At 37.7% G+C, this 20,715-nt stretch overlaps 1 protein-coding gene across 1 annotated transcript; it reads left to right on the forward strand.

The window, feature by feature from the left end:
• The first annotated feature begins 377 nt into the window (after positions 1–377).
• Positions 378–16,115, forward strand: LOC134804650 (cytosolic non-specific dipeptidase). Its single transcript, XM_063777759.1, has 9 exons — positions 378–799; positions 1,125–1,322; positions 2,071–2,332; positions 4,676–4,823; positions 8,335–8,435; positions 9,502–9,632; positions 10,455–10,577; positions 14,509–14,667; positions 15,800–16,115. Exons 1-9 carry the CDS (start codon positions 389–391, stop codon positions 15,848–15,850), a joined length of 1,584 nt encoding a protein of 527 aa, XP_063633829.1. The 5' UTR covers positions 378–388; the 3' UTR covers positions 15,851–16,115.
• The last annotated feature ends 4,600 nt before the right edge of the window (positions 16,116–20,715 follow it).

Consider the following 20,715-nt stretch of genomic DNA (forward strand, 5'->3'; position numbering starts at 1 on the left):
AACTTAGGAGTGTTTTTTTTTGGATGTTTATATGTTAGTTTCGGCTCATACTATACAATAACCAAGCAAAATTTCATCGACTGAGAAATTAATGCATGGGTCTCCATACAACAACGTGCTTCATTTACTACACTAAAGTGTGGACCTAGTCTGTCAAACAACTTTGTCAGTAAAAAAGGCGAGAAATTCAAACTTTTTATTTTATGGGATCATAACCAGTCATAACCCTTCGCGCTTACATTTTTACAATTTGCCGCTTTTTTCTACTGACGGAAATGGATTGACAGACTATCATAACCACTTTAGCCTGACGAAAATATATCATTTTACGCATAATAGTCGTGAACCGGAACGTAAACGTCAACGTCATCTCGAAATGCTCTAAATCATGTTTCTCTCTCCTTTTATTTCAAAAGCCGTACGTGTTTGCATTGATAATAAATTGCCGACAATTGCTGTTGCTAGATTTATTCAGTGCCAGTTGGGCTGTCGAAGTCAAAAGTATTCTATATCTCTTGTGTCTCCCTTAAAAATGGCAACAGAAAAAACTCTGCCAGCAATATTTAAGCATGTAGATGCTAATGTTACCACTTATAAGAACCTTTTGAAAGAAGCGGTTGCGATTCCTTCGGTATCGTGTGATATAAAATACCGGGATGACTGCGTACGTATGGTACACTGGATGCAGGATAAGTTGAAAGAGGTGGGCGCTTGCACGGAGCTCAGAGACGTCGGCTTCCAGACCATTGATCAAAAGGAAGTTAAATTACCCCCTGTTCTAGTTGGAGTCTTGGGAAACGTAAGTTACTCCATTAGCAAGTTTATTAATTTATAGACAGAAAGTAGTAATTATGTTTCAACATTGCGAGAAAGTTGTTTTGAGGACAACTCATTTCTAACCAATTGTTACCATTATTGCATTTATGTTTTTTTTTAGTGCTTCTATTTAGAGAGATTGATTGTAAAGAGCTTGTAATAAGATACATATAATGAATTCCATCTTCCAACAGCATACAAACTGTTTTTAGCAGTAAGTATTTGGTTTATCATAACCTTTACATTCTAAAGGCTACAATTTTAAGGGTTTTCATTCGTGGCTTTGTTTTTTTTTTTATCTCGCCCAGGACCCCAAGAAGAACACGATATGCATTTACGGGCATTTAGACGTGCAGCCTGCTTTAAAGTCCGATGGCTGGCACACTGAGCCATTTGAGTTAGTGGAACGCAATGACAAGCTGTATGGCCGTGGCTCAACTGATGATAAAGGCCCTGTGCTTGGATGGCTACATGCAATTAATGCATACAAGGCTGTTGGCGAGGAGGTAAGATAGCATGTATCTATATTCAAATAAGTCATATCATAACAAGCAGCTATTTACATGTTCAGTTCAGGTTGAAAACTTATAGGATCAGTTTTTAAGCTTTACCCAAGTCCTATTTCAAATGTTTGAATGTGCAGTGCAAAAGCACCAAAAGTACCAACATAAAAAAAAATTGGTCATTTTTTATTAATAAATTACAAATTAATTGGCTACTTGTAGTGTTAGTTACTTATCATACTTATGTAGTTAGCCTAGTCCACATAGTTTTTGCAGCCAAGGGCCACATAGTAGTTAACGAAGTTGATGCGGGCCGCAGTTTGTTAATATTTAATGACTCTATCAGACATAATTGTTTCTAAATATTACATACAAAATAGCCAGAGAGGCTCACGGGCCGCAAGTGAGAAGTTTGCGGGCCGCCTGTTGTCGACTGCTGGCCTAGTCTCCTTGTCCCGTAAGCACAAGATGGGATCAAAGGAGAAAGTGATGATAGTGGAGTGAGTGCAGATGAGTCTCTGCCTGGGATATTTATACATAGTTATATTTCAATATCTATATTCCATTGGGATGTAATAGTGTACTCAATGTCTAGAAGGTGAGGGCAAATGGGGATACACCAACAACTCTTATTATGTTGTGTATCTGGCTCTCCTCTAGTTACTCAAAGGTTAACTGGAAGTGATTTGTCCAAATATTATATGTAATGTGTTATTTATTGTAATACTGCAAATGTTTATTTCCTTGATAGCTACCAGTGAACTTGAAATTTGTATTTGAATGTATGGAAGAGTCTGGCTCAGAAGGTCTAGATGCTCTCTTAACTGAGCAACTAAAACCTGAGGGTTTCTTCGACACTGTGGACTATGTATGCATATCTGACAATTACTGGTTGGGGACCACCAAGCCGTGTATCACTTATGGCCTCCGTGGCATAAGCTACTATTTCTTGGAAGTTGAATGTGCCAAAATGGATCTGCACAGTGGTGTTTATGGTGGAACTGTACATGAAGGTATGTAAAATTACACCAGATGCTATTTGCATAGCATTGTATTGATTTAAACTAACACGATTTTCACTCATATTTTTATTTATTTTTGAGTATGCCTGTGACCACGAACGTTACGTCACGTTCGAAACGTCAGGCCATAAATAAACGGAAGTTTTACGCGATTAAGTCACGTGTTAGTTATAAAAGTATGGGCACAGCATTAACTGATTTACTAAAGTTATTATTATGTGTTAAGGGTGTGAGGCTGTTTGTTTATGTCTTTATTGCATTGTAATGTATTTATTTAATTCAGGCAAAATGGTCTGAATATGTATGTTTTTGTTTATGTATATGTCAAATGTAATTCGCCAGTTTTTGAGCCCCTCTCCCTCTATGTTAGAAAAAAATAAGAATCGGCCCATTTCCTCCCCCCTTTTTAATATTTATTATATAATAATCTATAAGTAAGTAATACCCTATGCTTGGTCTATTAACAAGTTTTTATTTAACTTGCCCTGTTAGTATGTATGTTATTTTTTTAGTGTTGGCCAGTGTGGGCCAAAACTAGGAAGCTAAAATTAGTTGCCGGTGGAAAGAAAAGCCGGTGTGCTTGTCACCAAAAATGAAATTATTTCCAACTAAATATTTTTCTTTAAACTCTGCTCTTTAATTTTTAGTAAATAATAATTATTATGTCGTAACAGTGTACTCCCAGCCATTATACCTAAGTACATGTTGCTTAGGTATGAAGCAATAAATAACAAATCATTTCTGAGTAATGACTCAATTGTCGGTATTGTGGCTCGTAAGCAAGTATGGGCATGGGTATTGTGTCAATCAGATAATTCCAGAAGTGTTGCGAATTGATAAATACCAACCTTTGTCCGCGACTTTGGCCTCATAGAACTTATATTTCGTCACTACTTTGCAAAAATCTTGTATCTCACACTGCTACTCAACGTTGAAAGGCGGGAACTCTGTATGCATCATAGATACCAAATTTTCTTTATATTGACAGAATTTTCAAAGTACATAGAACCGAATTGCATAAACACGCAAACTTCAACCTCTTTATTTGTACCCCATGAAACTTGAACAAGTATTTTAATATTATTACGTTTTAATCTAGATTCTAAATTACTTAGGTTCATATTTCATCCAAATCCGTTTAGCTATTTTTGTATAACAGGAGAGGGTAATAAAATAAACATTCAGACATCCATCCTCACAAACGTGTCATGTTTATAACATGTATGTTACAATAAAATTCAGGTATATGGTTCATGAAAGGTTCAAATTAGATTGCACGAATATATACATTGTAATGTACATTTAGCAGGAGGGTAAATATGTTTGTGAACTCGACTGTACATGAAATTTGATGTAGGCATGTTCCTATCGCCAGAACAAATATTGCTATCTAATTACTTATTTGCCTATTCGTTCGATAAACAGAACACGACATACATTTCAGCCGCATATCGCGATTGTAACCACGTGTGACTATCGCTTGAAGCTAATCCGATTAGTATCTCGTGTTGCATTCATTGTTTCTAGGTACTCAGATTTATGTAGGTACAATGTTCACCCATTTATTACGTTATTGTCACGAGAACAATAAAACTGGCCATGATTTATATAATGTGTAATGTGCAATAATGTTATCTCTAACTCAATCAAACTAACTATTTTAAAGTTTACAACAAAGCACGATTAATCTATTTTAAAGATTAGAAAAATCATATATCGTATCTCCATGTAAACTTGTTCGCTTATTAGCTTGTTCAAGATTATTTTGTACAATTACAGTACTTGATACAAAACAAGTAGAACACCCACCCACTGATTGACAGTCCGCCGGACGGTATCGGCCTGTCAGTTAGAACAAAATGTTGACAGTTCCGAACAACTGACAGGCCGATACCGTTCGGCGGACTGTTAATCAGTGGGCTCCTTAAGAAATCGATGTGATGTTATGTGTATCTAAAATATCCCTAATATTATGGTGGGAACCTTAAAAGTTCTAACCTCGCAAGACCCAAGTCATTTTTTGCGCTTTTGATTTGGAACTTTTTTTTATTTATATAAAGGAGCTCACTGATTAACAGTCCGCCGGACGGTATCGGCCTGCCAGTTGTTCGGAACTGTCAAAATTTTGTTCTAACTGACAGGCCTATACCGTCCGGCGGACTGTTAATCAGTGGGCCCCTTAAGAGTTCAAAACTCGAATTTAATTTGTACTTGTACTTGTACCCGGGGACTTACGAGGCTAAGTTTTCAGCTTACACAAGGGTCGTCATGATAAAAGTCTAGTGCAATGTAGGTAATATGTGCTTTGTTATGAACCCAAGAATTGTATTTCAGCCATGTCTGATCTCATTTACCTGATGGACCAGTTGGTGGACAAGGACGGCAAAATCCTAGTCACGGATATCTACAAATCTGTCGCTCCGTTGACGGAAGCCGAAAAGAAACTATACACTTCCATTGATTTCGATCCTGAGGCATACAGGTAATTGGTAGGGGTCTTAATTGGCTAGCCAAAAAACAACTGACGTTTTTAGTTTAGAATTGAATTTTGATACTCTTTGCTGACCCGATATCTGACTCGTCGGCGGGAATCGAGGAGATAAAGTTTGCTAATGTAAAGCATAGTAGTATACAGGGTGGAAAGGCACGACGATCCTTTCCGGAAATGGGAGATAGTTTAGCCTAAGCTCTATATTTTCTCCATAGAAACTATGTTAATATGGGCAACCGTTTCTAAATTATGACCTTTTAAACATCCACGCAAAAAACTACTTTGTTCTAACCCTAACAGGTGACAGGGTCAATGAACTTACTTGTAAACAATCAGTATTCGACAGGAAATTATGCTAATTTGTTGCCATCTAACCATTTTTAGGTCTGCTTACAGCACGGTAAGAATCATTGCAGGATTTTCGCTTTCTTAGTGGTTCCACTTGTTCAATACTTGAATGAAATAGTTATGTTATTCCTTAATATTAATAATACTAACCACAACATTGTTTACAACGACAGTTCAAATGGTGACATTGACAACCACTCAAAAGTACGCAATCGTCTTATAAATATCTCTGGTTTCCTTGACTGATAAAAAGGTTTTAGTTTCTTAACACGTTTCACAAAATTATTTTCGAATAATTGGAAACTATCTAAAATAATTAAAAATAACAAGTAGGTTGTGTTAGTTGCACCAAATGAACTTGCAAAAATTAAATACTAAGAATAAATCAAGAATAAATACTTCTTCAATACCAAACTAACAAACCTTCTTGCGTGGTAGGAAATAGACAAGACGTCTGATGTTTGAAATTAAATTTTCATTGAACTATACTTATTGAATGTCATATTCTTCAAATAAAAATGTTAGATGCTCGTGGCTATTTAAATTTGTGGGGCTGTGTAAAAGATATGGTGTACCAAACAAAACGGAATGTGAAACTGCGGACGAAATGAGACAAAGGCTAATTGGTGCTTTCTGCGGAGGATAAATGACGAAGAGCATACACTATATCGCATGTGCATCGACATACTCGGGTACGGGCTGCGGCGGCGTTGTAATACACGGAGGTACATTTGAACACCGTATGTGAAAAGAAGATAGTATTAAATATTGGAAAAAAGTAATTATCTAAGAAAGTAATAAAATTGTTTGTAATATTTTTGCATGCATTTGATTTATTTGACATTTATGCGTCATTCATACATCATTGCGATACTGTCAACGATCGGAAAAAAGTGTAAAGTCCCGAGCTTTCCCGACGGAGATCCTTAATCTAGCCGTCATGTGCACATGCTATAGGGTTATCACCACAGTTAAAAAGTAGTATTTTTGCAATTTTTATTTTTTACTCAATTAACGATTCTTACCATTACCAATAGTCTCTGTATCACTTAAACGACCTAATACTTCCGGGAAGGATCGTCGTGCCTTTCCACCCTGTATAGTAGAGTCCATTAGAAAATACTGAACGTTCATTTTACGATATGTTAAGAGAATTTTTACAGTTTAATAGGCCTGATTTTGAAATCCCTTTTAATATTGTCGGTACACTTGTATTGGTTCCGGGAAATATGATATTTCAGCTATACTCATAAGATTTAACATAAATAATTGCATTTTATTGTAACTAGTTTAAACCTCGCGCGAAAACGCCTCTCACGCCATTTGTGACGTCAAAAATTAGTTGGTGGTAGTGTCACAGAATAATTAATAGTACTACCGTACAGAAAGGAAACTTCCTACAAAAACGAAGTTTGACAGCGGTTCAGGGTCGAATCATGATGGCCCTTTCTAATATATGGCACTATCCCTTTCGGCTATTTAGGGTTGTCAAAAATCAAGTGAATATCTTATCTGTGGTCGTGCACGCAAAAGGAAGTCAAGTGGTGCCAACCCTAATAATTGCTCGGAGCAATGCTGAGCCGAGCGGAGCCGAGTTTGACCGAAGTCAGGAGTTTCGCACCCCTGGTAGTGTGGTAGATATTGTTTACATACTTACAGTTACGAACTTTGCCTTGAACCCGAATGATATTGTTAATTCAGCACCATATATTACGATTAGGGGTCATAAATACATTACAAAAATTAATCACAATAACTCATTTTATACAAAAACTCTCACACGGTTGCAATTTAAGATTAATTATTTAGATACATGTTAATTTTTTGTGAAAATACCGAGCGCCAGTTTTACTTTTTCATTTTTCATTTTTTCTGGTTACGACAGCCAACATGGCAATAATGATAGTTCCATTCAGCCAAATAATTTAAAAAGTTTTTTGGTGATATATCGTATTATTTAGCATATTATTCATAAAATAACAAATAAATATTTACTTTATATCGTGTAATAATATTTTTTGGACGTAATAAATGTTTAGTGGCGAAATAATATTTTTTTTGAACCTCCAAACTCATTGGTGAGGACGTATGGATTACGGTAAATGAGGTTGTCTATGCTGCTCTAAGAAATATCTCATAGATTGACGACGTCACTTCTTAGACCGTTTCTGATTGGTGTTTCAGTGAAAATGGCCGATTGGAGAATTTTGTACTTTTATTTTATTGAATATATTATATTAATAATCCTTCAGTTTATACTGAGATTGGGCCATTTTTTAGAATCATATTAACATATATTATTTATGTTTCTCTAAAACCATTATTTCCATGATTGTTTGTTACTGTCATCAGGCCTATTGTAATGCAAGTTGAAATTAGTCTGTTTACATAGAAGAATTTTAAGGGATAGAAAAAAATGGACATTATGGTTTTTCTTCTGGTCTTGTCTGTATCTAGGGTTACCAGATACAAATTTAGAATTTCCTGACAAAATTCCTGATTTCCGAATATTTTTCCTGACATTCAGGGGGGGGGGGGGGAGGGGGGTGTCTAGCCGTTAGTGATGGCCACCCGATTGAGCCGATAGCCGGGTTTTATTAAATTTATTATTTGTATCGATTTACGTAAACAAAAAGGTACTTTATAAAAAAGTCTATCATCATCATCTCAGCCATAAGACGTCCACTGCTGAACATAGGCGTCCCCCTTGGACCTCCATTCGTACCGGTTGGAAGCGGCCCGCATCCAGCGTCCTCCGGCGGCCTTAATAAGGTCGTCTGTCCATCTTGTGGGTGGACGTCCTACGCTGCGCTTGCTAGTCCGTGGTCTCCACTCGAGCACTTTTCGACCCCATCGGCCATCTTCTCTGCGTGCAATGTCAAAAAGTCTATCAGTTCCAAAAATTCCTGACATTTTCGTGTTCCGTCCCCATTCCTGACAAAAGGCCAAAATTCCTGACATGTCAGGAAAATTCCTGTCATCTGGTAACCCTATCTGTATCGTATCTCTATAGAAGCTGAGTTTAAACTATCATTAAATATCGCAATTGGATCAAAAACCGGGTTCATTATTGAGGACGAGATCCAAGTAAAGTGTTTTTTCTAAAGAATACCTACTAGTTAGTTGTCAATTATTATTGTTTGTAATTTTACAGGAGCACGATTGGAACCCCAAAACTGGCGCACAACGGTGTCAAAGAACAGCTCCTTATGCACCGGTGGAGGTACCCGACCTTGTCGTTGCACGGAATTGAAGGTACTTAGTACTTACACTAACACATTTGAATTACCATTTGTGGTCTTTGCAGGGTTTAGGAATTGCCAGTTAACGCTTTGAACGCCACGCCTATTATGTATAATACGCCATCATTTACCTTCTCGGAATGTATGAAGGTTCATATTAAACTGTTACCGTGCGCGTCTGTAGCTGTCTCTGTAGCCGTTCTTAGTGGGGACGATGGTACAGGGCGCTAAGTTATTAGCTTAGCATCTCTGCGTAAAAATATGTATGCAAATGTGCTAAGCTGATGGTTTTACTGACTGTACATACCCAAAGTCAATACCAACGCGGTGTTTTCGGAATCCTCGGTGCTATTAGGAATTGTGATACCTAATAATAGTAATCGAAACCAACGCTTTATAACGGCTTATCACTAATCTCACTCGATCGAAGCCTTCGTGTCCCGTTATTTTCTCGCGCAGACCTGTATTGTGGGAGATGGTTTATGTAATGTTGTACCTAATACCTAACAATAACAATACTCTGCGACGATTGATTGATTAAGCGGTTGATTGATTTGAGTGGTTTTATAACTTATAATATGGAAATACATTTGTAACTTTTTAAATTCGAAACAGTAAGAATACAATCTTGGAAGCTAAATTTGACCTACTTCCCCATTTCCGATAGAGCTGAAAATTTTCATACGTATGTAAGTCGTTGACAATGCAATATTATGGTACCATCGAGCTGATCTGATGATGGAGACAGGAGGTGGCCATAGGAACTCTGTGATGAAACAACGCAACCTAATTGTGTTTGGGGTTTGTAGAATGGGGTTGGCAACTGTCAAAGGTTTGCATAGATGATGCCATCATAGCTTGCCCCTTTTTCTATGAGATTTGGCTTAAAGGGCTGGCATCCAGGGTGTTAAAAAAAACAAAAATTTGACACAATTCTAGGGATTGACAGGGCAAGCTATGATGGCGCCATCTGCTAAAAACTTCCATCGGCCAACCCCATTGTCTCCATGTGTATTAGTTACCTGTGGTAAGAAAAGCGATAAAAGTTTGTAGGTACCAAAAACTTATTTATTTTTTAGGAGCTGCATTCCAGCCAGGCGCCAAGACAGTGATCCCGGGGAAGGTGATTGGAAAGTTCTCTCTGAGGATAGTGCCCAACCAGGAGCCCGAGGAAGTGGAGAAACTAGTGTTTGATTACATTCACAAAAAGGTTTGTGCCATCACTTTCAACATTTTAGGTTTTTAGGGTTCGGTACCCAAATGGTAAAAACGGGACCCTATTACTAAGATTCCGCTGTCCTTCTGTCTGTCTGTTTGTCTGTCTGTCCGTCTGTCTGTCTGTTACCAGGCTGTATCTCATGAACCGTGATAGGCAGTTAAAATTTTCACTGATGATGTATTTCGGTCTCCGCTATAGCAACAAGTACTAAAAACAGAATATCAACAAACGTGATTTTTTTGCCGTTTTTTGCGTAATGGTACGGAACCCTTCGTGCGCGAGTCCGACTAGCACTTGGCCGGTTTTTTATTGATCATATACATACAGTAAGATACAGTAAAGGGCCATAAAGTTTGCACATCGGTATTTAGAAAGAGAATATTGGAGGCAACGAGAATGAAAGAGACAACGCTCTACGAAGCCGAAATTCCGATGTGCAAACTTTATGGCCCTTTACTGTACATCTTATAACTATTTGTAAACTTTATGTCAAGTATTTCTATTTTGATACGAGTTTTGATTGACTGACTGACTACATATGTAAGCTCTACAATTCTACATCATCAGATCAGTTTAATGTCATCATAGTATATGTCGGCGCCCGATCGTAAGATATCGTGAAATTCCTAGGCATATCGTGAAACGTGAAAATCTTTGACTCGTTCCCTGAGTCGACGGAGCCCCGTCGAACTTCAGAAAATGGTGCTAATTTAATATTTACCCACCCATAGTAACTAACACGGTTAGTTGAATAAAATATGATAAAGATAAGGCCTTGCGAACTCATTTGTAATGTATTGTTGGTACTTTCAGTGGGCCGAGCGCGGCTCGCCGAACACGATGAAGATATCCGCGCAGAGCGGGCGCGCGTGGACCGAGGACCCGCACCACCCGCACTACCAAGCCGCCGCGCGCGCCACCAGGCTCATCTATCAGGTACTACACTACTACTTTATGTACATGTACGTACAGTGCGTGAGATCTTAGAAGAACCTTCGTAATTTAGAAAAAGACTTCGGTTATCGGCGGTAACGTACGAAGGTGATACTGCTGTTCTGCTTTCTTAATAGCTGATAAAACTTTTTGAAGTTATCGTAAAAAGTTAAGTGGACAATTAGCATCAACATAAAATAAACCTTAATCTAAGGGCACTTAAATTAAATTTCGCTAGATAACTATATTGCGATTAGACTTATTGTCATAATTTAAATAAAATGGAATCAGAATTTGAATTTCGACCGGAGGTAAATTTGAAAACAGAATGTCATCTCACCATGTATCGCTTCTGGAAGAAATTATATAGAGCTGAGAATACCTATCGCATATTGGATTTTCTTCGATCATACAATCAGACGTGGCACGCACATGCATTAAAAGACGTATTATTACTGGGAGTGTCGATGGACGAATGAGTAGAGGGCGTGCACCCAGAAGATGGACAGATGTGGTCCAAGACGTTACCAGGACTTCACTCCCAGGCAACTATACAAATGGCTGAAGATCGAACGGCCTGGAGAGCAGTGACAGAAAGAATAGCCCAATAAAGTCACGTCCCTCAGTCATGAGGTCACGACTAGGGTTGCCATATGGAAGAATTAAATGTCCTGATAAAAATCCGGACATTGCCATAAAAATCCGGACATTTCTTGTAGCAGAGATTTGGCGTAACTTGAACGACGCCCCGGCGGCGCGCTGCTCTCTGCGGTGTACTGTATCGTGGCTCTACTTTTCCCTTTCCCTTCGCCCGATCCCGTAGCCCCCTCCCCGGGCGCGCATTTTATTTTTATAAGGTCATTCCTAAAAATCCGGACACATGCCAAGACCGGCCGCAACGGACAAAGAGTCAAAAATCCGGACATGTCCGGTCAAATCCGGACGTATGGCAACCCTAGTCACCACCAAGAAGAAGGAGAAGTAGATTTGAATTTATAATATAAAAGTAAAACTTCAAGATTAGAAAATTGCGTTAATATTACCATTTTTAATATGCTATGGTGTGAGCCTATCATCATCACTATCGGAGTCATGTGTATCAATTATAAATTGGTCACTGTAGTTATCAATTCTATTTTCGTATTTACTGAAATTTTCTTCACATTTAACTGCGTGCTGACAAACTTTTCGCCAGTCTTCCGGACCGATCATATTAACCTTTTCTTGGAGAAGATTCCTGATGCTTGTCATGTTCATATCAACATTACGCTGGGCTACATATTGTTTTATTTGAGCCCATATATTTTCGATAGGGTTAAAATCTGGGTGATACGGAGGTAACCGCAGAACAGTATGACCATGTTCAGCCATTATTTTATCTATTGAATATTGAATATGTTCTGGTTTGTGTTTTGAGATAATTTCGTAAATATCGGTTTTTTTTTAGTCGGGTGTTTACTGGAATGTTGCGAGTTTTCAACCAATCTATCATATCTTGTTTCCGGGTATTAGAATTTGGCATCTTTTCGGTATGTTTGTTTGGGCATTATCAACTACTAGCACGGAGTTTTGCGGCAAATTTGGAATGAGCTGATTTTTAAGCCATTTCTCGTAGTTTTCGCTGTTCATCTCCTTATGATAATCTCCCGTTGTGTCCGTAGACTTGTACATAAGCAACGCACCAGGTATAAAACCATTTTCACTGCCGGCATGAGCTATAATAAGACGTTGCCCTTTGGAAATTGGTCCCAATCCCTGCGTTGCTAGAGTCTGACCAGCCTTTGCCATTAACGTGCGAGGTGTGTATGTACGATTCATCCATATACACTGTTTATTTTCCTTCTTCTCTACATTTTTTTATTTTAGATAAAAATTGTGTCCTTTTAAGTCGCACATCATGTTTTTCCATTAAAGTTTTTCGGTTATCTTTGGTTTTGCAATACCGAAATCCCAATTTTCGTAAAATTTTTCGTAGCGTGAACGTAGAACCCTTGAAATTTATCGCTTCTATTAATTTCAATCGCAAATTTTTCAAATTAGGGACTTCTTTGAATCTATAATGAAAGTCATATACCATCCTCCTGATTACGTCGTAATCAAAACTATCTAAATTTAGTAAATAATCTTTTTTCGGTCTCTTTCTCTGTGGCGTTTCAAAAGGCATAGATGGAGATTTTTGGTTGGCTTCGTTTAAAATCTTTTTAAAGTACTTTTTGAAATGCCTGTTGCTTCTATCACCCGGTCTTGAAGTTTATTAAAATATTTACAATTATCGCTCTCCTTAAAAGTTGCCGCTTCCTTCGCAAAATATTTATATACATTATATACAATTTACCGCGATTGACTATTTACAGATATACCCTTTTTGAAACGTGTCTCCATTAAAATCTATTTTTTTAAATATCTAATGTAATAATAACGAATATATTATGGTGGTATTAACTGCTCTATATAGTTCAAGACGAGAAAAACGACTGCACTCTTTGGGTGTTAGACTGCCGCTAATTCGTCAACCAAAGTAATTGAAACTGTCATTTTCTATTACACGATTATGTCTGATTATAGCCGAGACCCGAAGGTTCTTTTAAGATCTCACGATAGGGAGCGTGCATGAGCAGCACAGGACCCTCTGGTTATTTTCGCGAAGTATAATGCGGCGAGGGAGCGTGCATGCACTGTCGGTGGCAGCACCAACATTAAGCGTCGGTGGCGGTCGCTATAAACCATACTTTACATAGAATTTTGCCAGCAGCCAGCTAGAGTCGGACCAAGCTAACTTTGCATTGCATTTGCTAAGTGATTATTTGTCTACTGTTTGATTATATGTACATACATTAGTAGGTGCGTTAGTTGGATCACGCGCTGCTCCTTTTGATACTAGAGGATAGTGGATGACCGTGTCTACAAACTTAGTCCCTATTTTCCTCTCTAGATTGACATTAGGGAAAATATTTTTATACAGTTTGATCTATACATTAATTGTAGCTATGCCGCTTCATTTCATTTTATTCGACCCTTTCTTTGATTAGTATGAAAGGTAGGGGCAAAACATGTCATACAAATGTTTGAAAGCACCTAACCCCTATAATAATAAATAAATCGAAAATAATTATTAACGAAGGAAGGGGCATAGGTAGCATCAATTTGAGTAAAAATATTTTTTGTAATGTTAATATCTAGAAAGGATAATGGAGACTGCGTTTGAATCATGGAGAAGCGGTTAGTCAACTTTCGTCTTAACATTTTCACACTCCTCCACTTAATTATTTTACTTTCTCTTTTTTTCTTTTTGTACGTGTAGCATATTTGTTCTAATATTTTCAGTATTTTATCAACCAATACTATTTTTATGCCAACTTTACTTAAACGCACACATCAAAAAAAAAAACACGCAATATTTTATCCACAGAGTTGTTAACGTCCAATAAAATAAAATGTTATATGTAGGTACAACGAATTTTTTACTATTTATTTATTGCACTTTACTTATCGTTTATTTTATTGTTTTTTTCATTATGTGTAGTGTATATTAAGTCACTCCCTCAGGCCTTGGCAGAATAAACAGCGTTGCAATTTTGCCTCGCTTGCAAATTGCGACAATATGCTGAGTCAAAGCCTTTTCCTTACTGCACACATTGCTGGACTCAAGTGTAATTCATTTTTCTGTCTGTGTGTATATAATTTCTGTCTGCTGTCTTTGCATTGTTGTTGTTATCCTTATCTTTTCCTTTGTTTTTCATCTTTTTGTCCTGTGTATGTGTGCTTTATCGAATAAATTACTTTCTTTCTTTCTTTCTTTCATACCGTAAAAGTAAGTGTATCTTTAACTACTTTTAAGTTATTTCGCTTTTACTAAACTGTGACGCGCTGGGCAAAGTTATGTTAAAGGGCAAAGTTTTATACTTTTACGGTAATGAGAGTTTTTCATTGGCAGACTGAGCCGGACATGTCTCGCGAGGGCGGGTCCATCCCCGTGACCATCACGCTGCAGGAGGCGAGCGGGCGCAACGTGCTGCTGCTGCCCATGGGCGCCGGCGACGACATGGCACACTCGCAGAACGAGAAGATCAACTGCAGGAACTACATCGAGGGCGTGAGTACACAATACATCATACATATAACCCAGGGTTAGGGCCTGTTTACACATTCATTAGTGTTACGTGCGAGTTCATATACAGGGTGGTCAAAAAATAAGTGCATTCCCGTTGCCGTTGCATCCTCCATGAATTTGGGATTATACTGACCAACTTTTACTATGGGACCATCCCAGAAAAAAAATTGGCTGTTTCATACATTTTGGCTGGTCCATTTTCTATGGGAGGGTAAATTTTTTTTTCGCGATTTCGGGGTTTGTCCCATAGTAAAAGTTGCTCAGTATAATCCCAAAACCTCCCTAACAACAGGAATTCACTTATTTTTTGGCCACCCTGTTTGCTACCTACTTGGCAATAAGGTCACTAAAACAGCTGGCCAAAGAAGAGAAAAAAGAAAATAGCATCTGAATTATAGACAGAGACTTTTACATGGACGATGTACTTACAGGATTCGATGATGTGAAGTCAGCATAAGAAGCACATGAAGAACTTGTATTAGTGGCAAATGTATGAAATTAAAACAATCAATGTAAAGGCAGACTTTTAGCCAAGATAATTTGAAATAGAGAGTTACTGTCATGGTAAATTATGTAGCTACAGTACATTTACTGCCATCTTTCGACAAGATTAAAACTGTTAGAACGTCATTTGACTTTGATCATTATTCTTTCACTGATATGTGTTAACTTGTCAAATATTAATATTAACGCCATCTACTCGAGAGTAGGCCGAAGGTTTTGGCGCCATCGCTCGAAAAGATGCACCATACCTTTGGCCTACAGTCGAGTAGATGGCGTTAATATTAATATTTAACAAGTTAACACATATCAGTGAAAGAATAAGGATCAAAGTCAAATGGCGTTCTAACAATTTTAATCTTCTGTCAAAAGATGGCAGTAAATTTACAGTGCCTACATAATCTACTTTGACAATCCGGCTCTATACACTCTATTGTCTTTAGTAAAGTATTGGTTTTAGTAAAGCTTTGTTGAGTCCCTGCAGTCCTGGTTTTGAAACTTAAGATATTTTAATCTTGTGTGATATTAAGAATTCTGGTGAAGCTTGTGATCTGTATTGGTTAAGTGCTTGGTGGGAAAAATAATTCTGACCCGTTTATTTTCTTGGTTTCAGATCAAGTTGTTTGCCGCCTACCTGCACGAGGTTGGCAAACTTCCTAAGTAAAGAAGCGACGGTTATCGACCATCAAGTACCAAAAATGCATCTCATTTCGCATAATAAAAGTACATATTATATTCGTACACATAGCATAATAAAAAGTTTATATTCAAATGGTGCCTTAGCATAATAAATAATCGCTATTACTGTATTATATTTTACTCACAGTATATGTATTTCGTTTTTGAAAGTGTGACACATTTATGGGTCATATTGTTAGTTTGGATTTATTATGAGTAAGTTTTTTAATACATTTATTTGAATTTAATAAGATTTTTTTTCTTCGTGCAATATGTACCTACCTATTTATTTTGTTCAAACATTACTTAAATAGTAGGTATAATATAAATATTTATTAAAATATCTACATTCAGTATATCTAGTTTTCACGTAAGTAAAAATTGTTTTGTTTTAGTTATTTGAGAATGAAAGTATAGTTGGTCAAGCAGATCTAGTTAGAAAAAGGCGGCAAATTTGAAATATGTAGGCGCGAAGGGATTTCGTCTCATAGAAAATTTGAATTTCGCGCCTTTTTCGCTACTGACAAGATTTGCTTGATCATCTATGTACCTATGTACTTATTTAATGTAGCATAAATCCGTATATGTTTAGTTTAGAAGATATAGGTAAGGTTAGGTACCTATACTACTCAAAAAGCGAGACGGCTACATATAGGCTCCCTCCCCGGGCTCCACTCGGCATCCTAATCACATTTTTGCCAGGGGGTTCAATGATGTATAGTTCCGCTGAAGATTTAGTGGTAAGTATGAATGAATCTTCCACATGACGTAACATTAGCAAGCGAAGCCAGTCAGGGGTTTAAAATTTAAATACCTCTCATAGCGCCACTTGCACCATCCCACTAACCCGGGGTTAACCGGTTAAACCGTTAATCCAGTGTCAAATTGTACTGGTAACCGTGGTAACTCCAGGTTTAACCGGTTAACTCCGGGTTAGTGTATGGTGCAAGTGGCCCTTAGGGTGGTATTCCACCTATCCATTTTCTTTGTCCAATGTGTATTGCTATTGCGTCTCACATTATGCTTTAATGAGAGAGTGAGACGCACTGACATTGGGCAAAGAAATTGGACAGGTGGAATACCACCCTCAGGTACCTCTGTAGAACTTGAGCGTACCATTGGATTAACAGCGTTGCACGGTCGCCATTCACTCCATGTTCCAAAATACTCTCTGTAAGCTACATGCAAACTGTTGAGCAGAAACGTTAGAAGTTCAAGTTCGCGCGCGAGATACTGTGGCGGCGAACTCGTAGGTATACCTACTAAAGCTGTAAAAAAGGGAGGCATTGACATAGATATCTAGGGACTGGCTTTACGGACAGTAATAATGAGGCATGACAGGGGCCAGTACAGCGGTGTGACACCGGTACAACGCGATTGGTTGATGAGTTCGCATCACGCGCGCTATTGGTCGCAACTAGTTGCGTTAGACTGCACGATTGGCTGGAATTCGTGAGTCACACCGCTAAACTAGTACCATTTTTGGTACCCGTAAGGCCAGTCCATAGATATATACGTTAATGGCCAGAGTTCGGTGGAAATTCACCCCGAGGAAAATGACACAGACCAAATTCGACGCGCAGCTACAATAACTAACGCGGTTATCACCCTGATGCGGTTTCGCACGTCGCTCAGGTGTATGAGCGAGACAGCGCTATCGGCGTATATAGTGATGTCACACTCACACCAGAGCTGAGCCAATCCGCATCCAATGAGAAGACCGCGTAGGTAGTATCTTGAAGCAAAGCGACAGGCTGCCATATCGTCGGCTAAAGTCGCAATCCTCGTTACTCCCCCGGATGAGTTCTCAGAGGTTTACAACTTTAAGTATCGTTGGCTAGGGTTGCAAATCTAAATTCTTTTGGCATGCCCCTCATAACTCTGTAGTCAAATGTTTATAAGGTAGAGAACGCCTTTTTATACCTATATTTTATGTTTTAAAATACCTTGAAAAAAAAAAAACATTTTTAATACAGTTGCTCAAAAAGTGCTACTTTACGTAGCTGTTTAGCGTTCGCAAAGTTGTTTTTTGCGAACTAGTGCTTTTTACTTTTCTAGCTTTTTTAAATTTAATTCTGACCCTAATCGATACGTCCATACCAAAGAGTTTGGATGTTCAAAAACTTTATGTATATTTTTATTTTGCCATTAGACATTTATTACGTACAAAAACACGATACACACACGTTACACGATATAACGTAAATATTTATTTGTTATTATATAAATAAAACGTTATAAAATACGATATTTCACTAAAAAACTTTTTTATTATTTGGCTGAATGGAACTATCATTGCCACGTTGGCTGACGTTAACAGAAAAATGAAAAATTATAAAGTAAAACCGGCGCCCGCCATTTTCACTTGAAATTTATTAGTTGTAACAAAATAATTATCTTAAATTGCAACTGTAAGAGTGTTTTTGTATGAAATGAGTTTATGTGATTAATTTTGGCAATGTAAATCAACGCTGAACGTAGTTTAATATACAATACAACGTTCTGAATATACAATATCATTCAAGTTCAAGGGAAAATCCGTAACTGTAAGTGCTCGTAGCCGTAACTCGTGTTACCAATATTTGTGTTTTTGTGATTTTTTCGCAAATGTATTAAAAAACGTCGTTCAATGTACGTGTGAAAGTGTTATTATTTACTTGTCCCGTGTCTTATATTCGCCTACGGCTCATAAAAGACATCTCGGGACTCGTAAATAATAACATACTTTACACACTTGCATTGAAATGTACTATTAAATATGTATTGTAATTAAAAAAGCTTATGTGATACGTGTAGGTACCTTATTCATATAATAATCTAATTCATTGTGTGTATGCTTATTTGCAGCAAACAGATTAAAATATAAAAAAAAAATACATAAAATAAGGGCCGACCCCGGTCTAAATGTATGAAAAAAATTAGGGGTAGGTTTTAACCTAGTTTCATTACAGAAATGAGTAGGTATTAGTCTAGATACTCTACATCAAACCTGTAGAATAGAATGCTATATAGTGGTTATGAATGGAACAAAATCTAAAATTAGGTAAGTAGAGTCAGACCAAGATAACTCTGCAGCGATTTGTTTATCACAGACGTGCAAATGTTAAAAATTTTAACGACAAACTTCTCTGAAATTATGTCATTTAAATGACACTCACTGCAAAGTTATCTAGGTCTGAGTCTTCCCTATTTTTTTTTAAACCAGAAGGTTAACACACACACACACACGCACGCACGCACGCACGCACGCACGCACGCACGCACGCACGCACGCACGCACGCACGCACGCACGCTCGCACGCACGCACGCACGCACGCACGCACACACACACACACACACACGAAGGATAAACACTTGGCTGTTTGCAAAAAAACTGAATGTCGTTTTTGCATGTTTTGTTTATTAGGTACTTATGCTTATATTGAAAATTAACCTGACACTACAAATAGGATACGATTTCCAAACAATGGATTAAAAAACCTGCATAATTAGGACAAACGTCCTAATCGATCTCGATCAGCCGCGACGTGAAGTTAGGTATAGTGTAGAAGATGTAGGGTAATGAATGAGGTCTGTAAGTAACTGTTGTTTATCAATAACGATATCATGCTGGCCTGTCTTGTAGTGTCCGGCGCGAATGAGAGCGCGGCATAATCCGCAGCATCCTTTGTAATAACACATTATCAATCCATCCGTTCGATGACCTCAGGTGAAATTTGTATTCAATTTCAATCGATCTGACTACCTTTCAAAAGCGACCCAGTTTTATGCTTTTATTGGCACCATGAAGCTTGTTTGTGTCATTATGCCTCCTCAAAATGAGTTAACAGTATGTACCTTTAGTAAAACGTCAAAACTTTCAGACGCGGCAAAAAACTCAATTGTGTGTGTACTTTACACACAATTGAGTTTTTTGCCGCGTCTGAAAGTTTTGACGTTTTACTAAAGGTACATACTGTTAACTATTTTCGTACGACAGGGTCAATATCGGGACGTTGTTGCCCTCTAATTTCTTTTTCCACCTTATTGACAAAGCATTTTCCAGAAAGCATTTAACCGCATTTGCATATTTTCCCATTATGTTCCATTTGTTAAACTCACGGAAGAGTGTCATTTGACAGAGCCTAAATGTAGATAGGTGCGACGACGAGCGAAGCGAGGTTAGGTTATTAGTTGTGTTAGGTGAACTGCGACCAAAATAGTGCGCCAGAACCGACATATTTTATTGTACGATATTGATTTACATTAGGTACACTAAAATAAGAAAAGCTATCCAAATTAGGTATGCGACTGGTCAGAAAACTTATCAGGAAAATAAGCTATTGAAAAATATTTTTAATAGGAAAATATCGTCGGGTGACAAGCAAAAGTCACTAAGTACCACCACAAGTTCATAGCCATAGTGAACCATATTAGTACTAAAAGAAGGTCGATTTTTGTTTAAATTTTTTTTAGTATTAGTGACTTTTGCTTCTCACCTGACGATATGCAAATTGTTTAGTAGGTAATGCTTCCGGGAAAGGAAGCTATCGAGGAATAATAATGTGGTAAATATTGCGAACCAATGGAAAAATCACTTCTAGTAAAATTATATTTTAGGGAAATTTACGTCACACTCCTTTTCCCACTCGTCTCGGTTTAGTGATAATTTTAGCCAGTCCCTCAAAAAGGAGTCCAAATTATCGCGCAATCGCCGACGAGGTCTACCGGCTCCTTGGTTTGACTCGTGAGGCTCCTACTCCGTGGTTATCTATACCTCCTCCGGCATTTTTTGGTCCGAGTCTGCCCTTGCAAATATAATCTAGTTTCCGTTCTTTTTTATTGCCTTTGATTAAAACATGCAATAATTC

The sequence above is a fragment of the Cydia splendana genome, chromosome Z, assembly GCF_910591565.1.
Source record: "Cydia splendana chromosome Z, ilCydSple1.2, whole genome shotgun sequence".
Lineage (NCBI taxonomy): Eukaryota > Metazoa > Arthropoda > Insecta > Lepidoptera > Tortricidae > Cydia > Cydia splendana.

Coding starts and splice junctions, on each gene's coding strand:
- LOC134804650 (XM_063777759.1), top strand. CDS start 389: ATGTTTCTCTCTCCTTTTATTTCAAAAGCCGTACGTGTTTGCATTGAT. Junction 1,323..2,070: donor ACAAGGCTGTTGGCGAGGAG/GTAAGATAGCAT, acceptor TTTCCTTGATAG/CTACCAGTGAACTTGAAATT. Junction 9,633..10,454: donor TTGATTACATTCACAAAAAG/GTTTGTGCCATC, acceptor TGGTACTTTCAG/TGGGCCGAGCGCGGCTCGCC.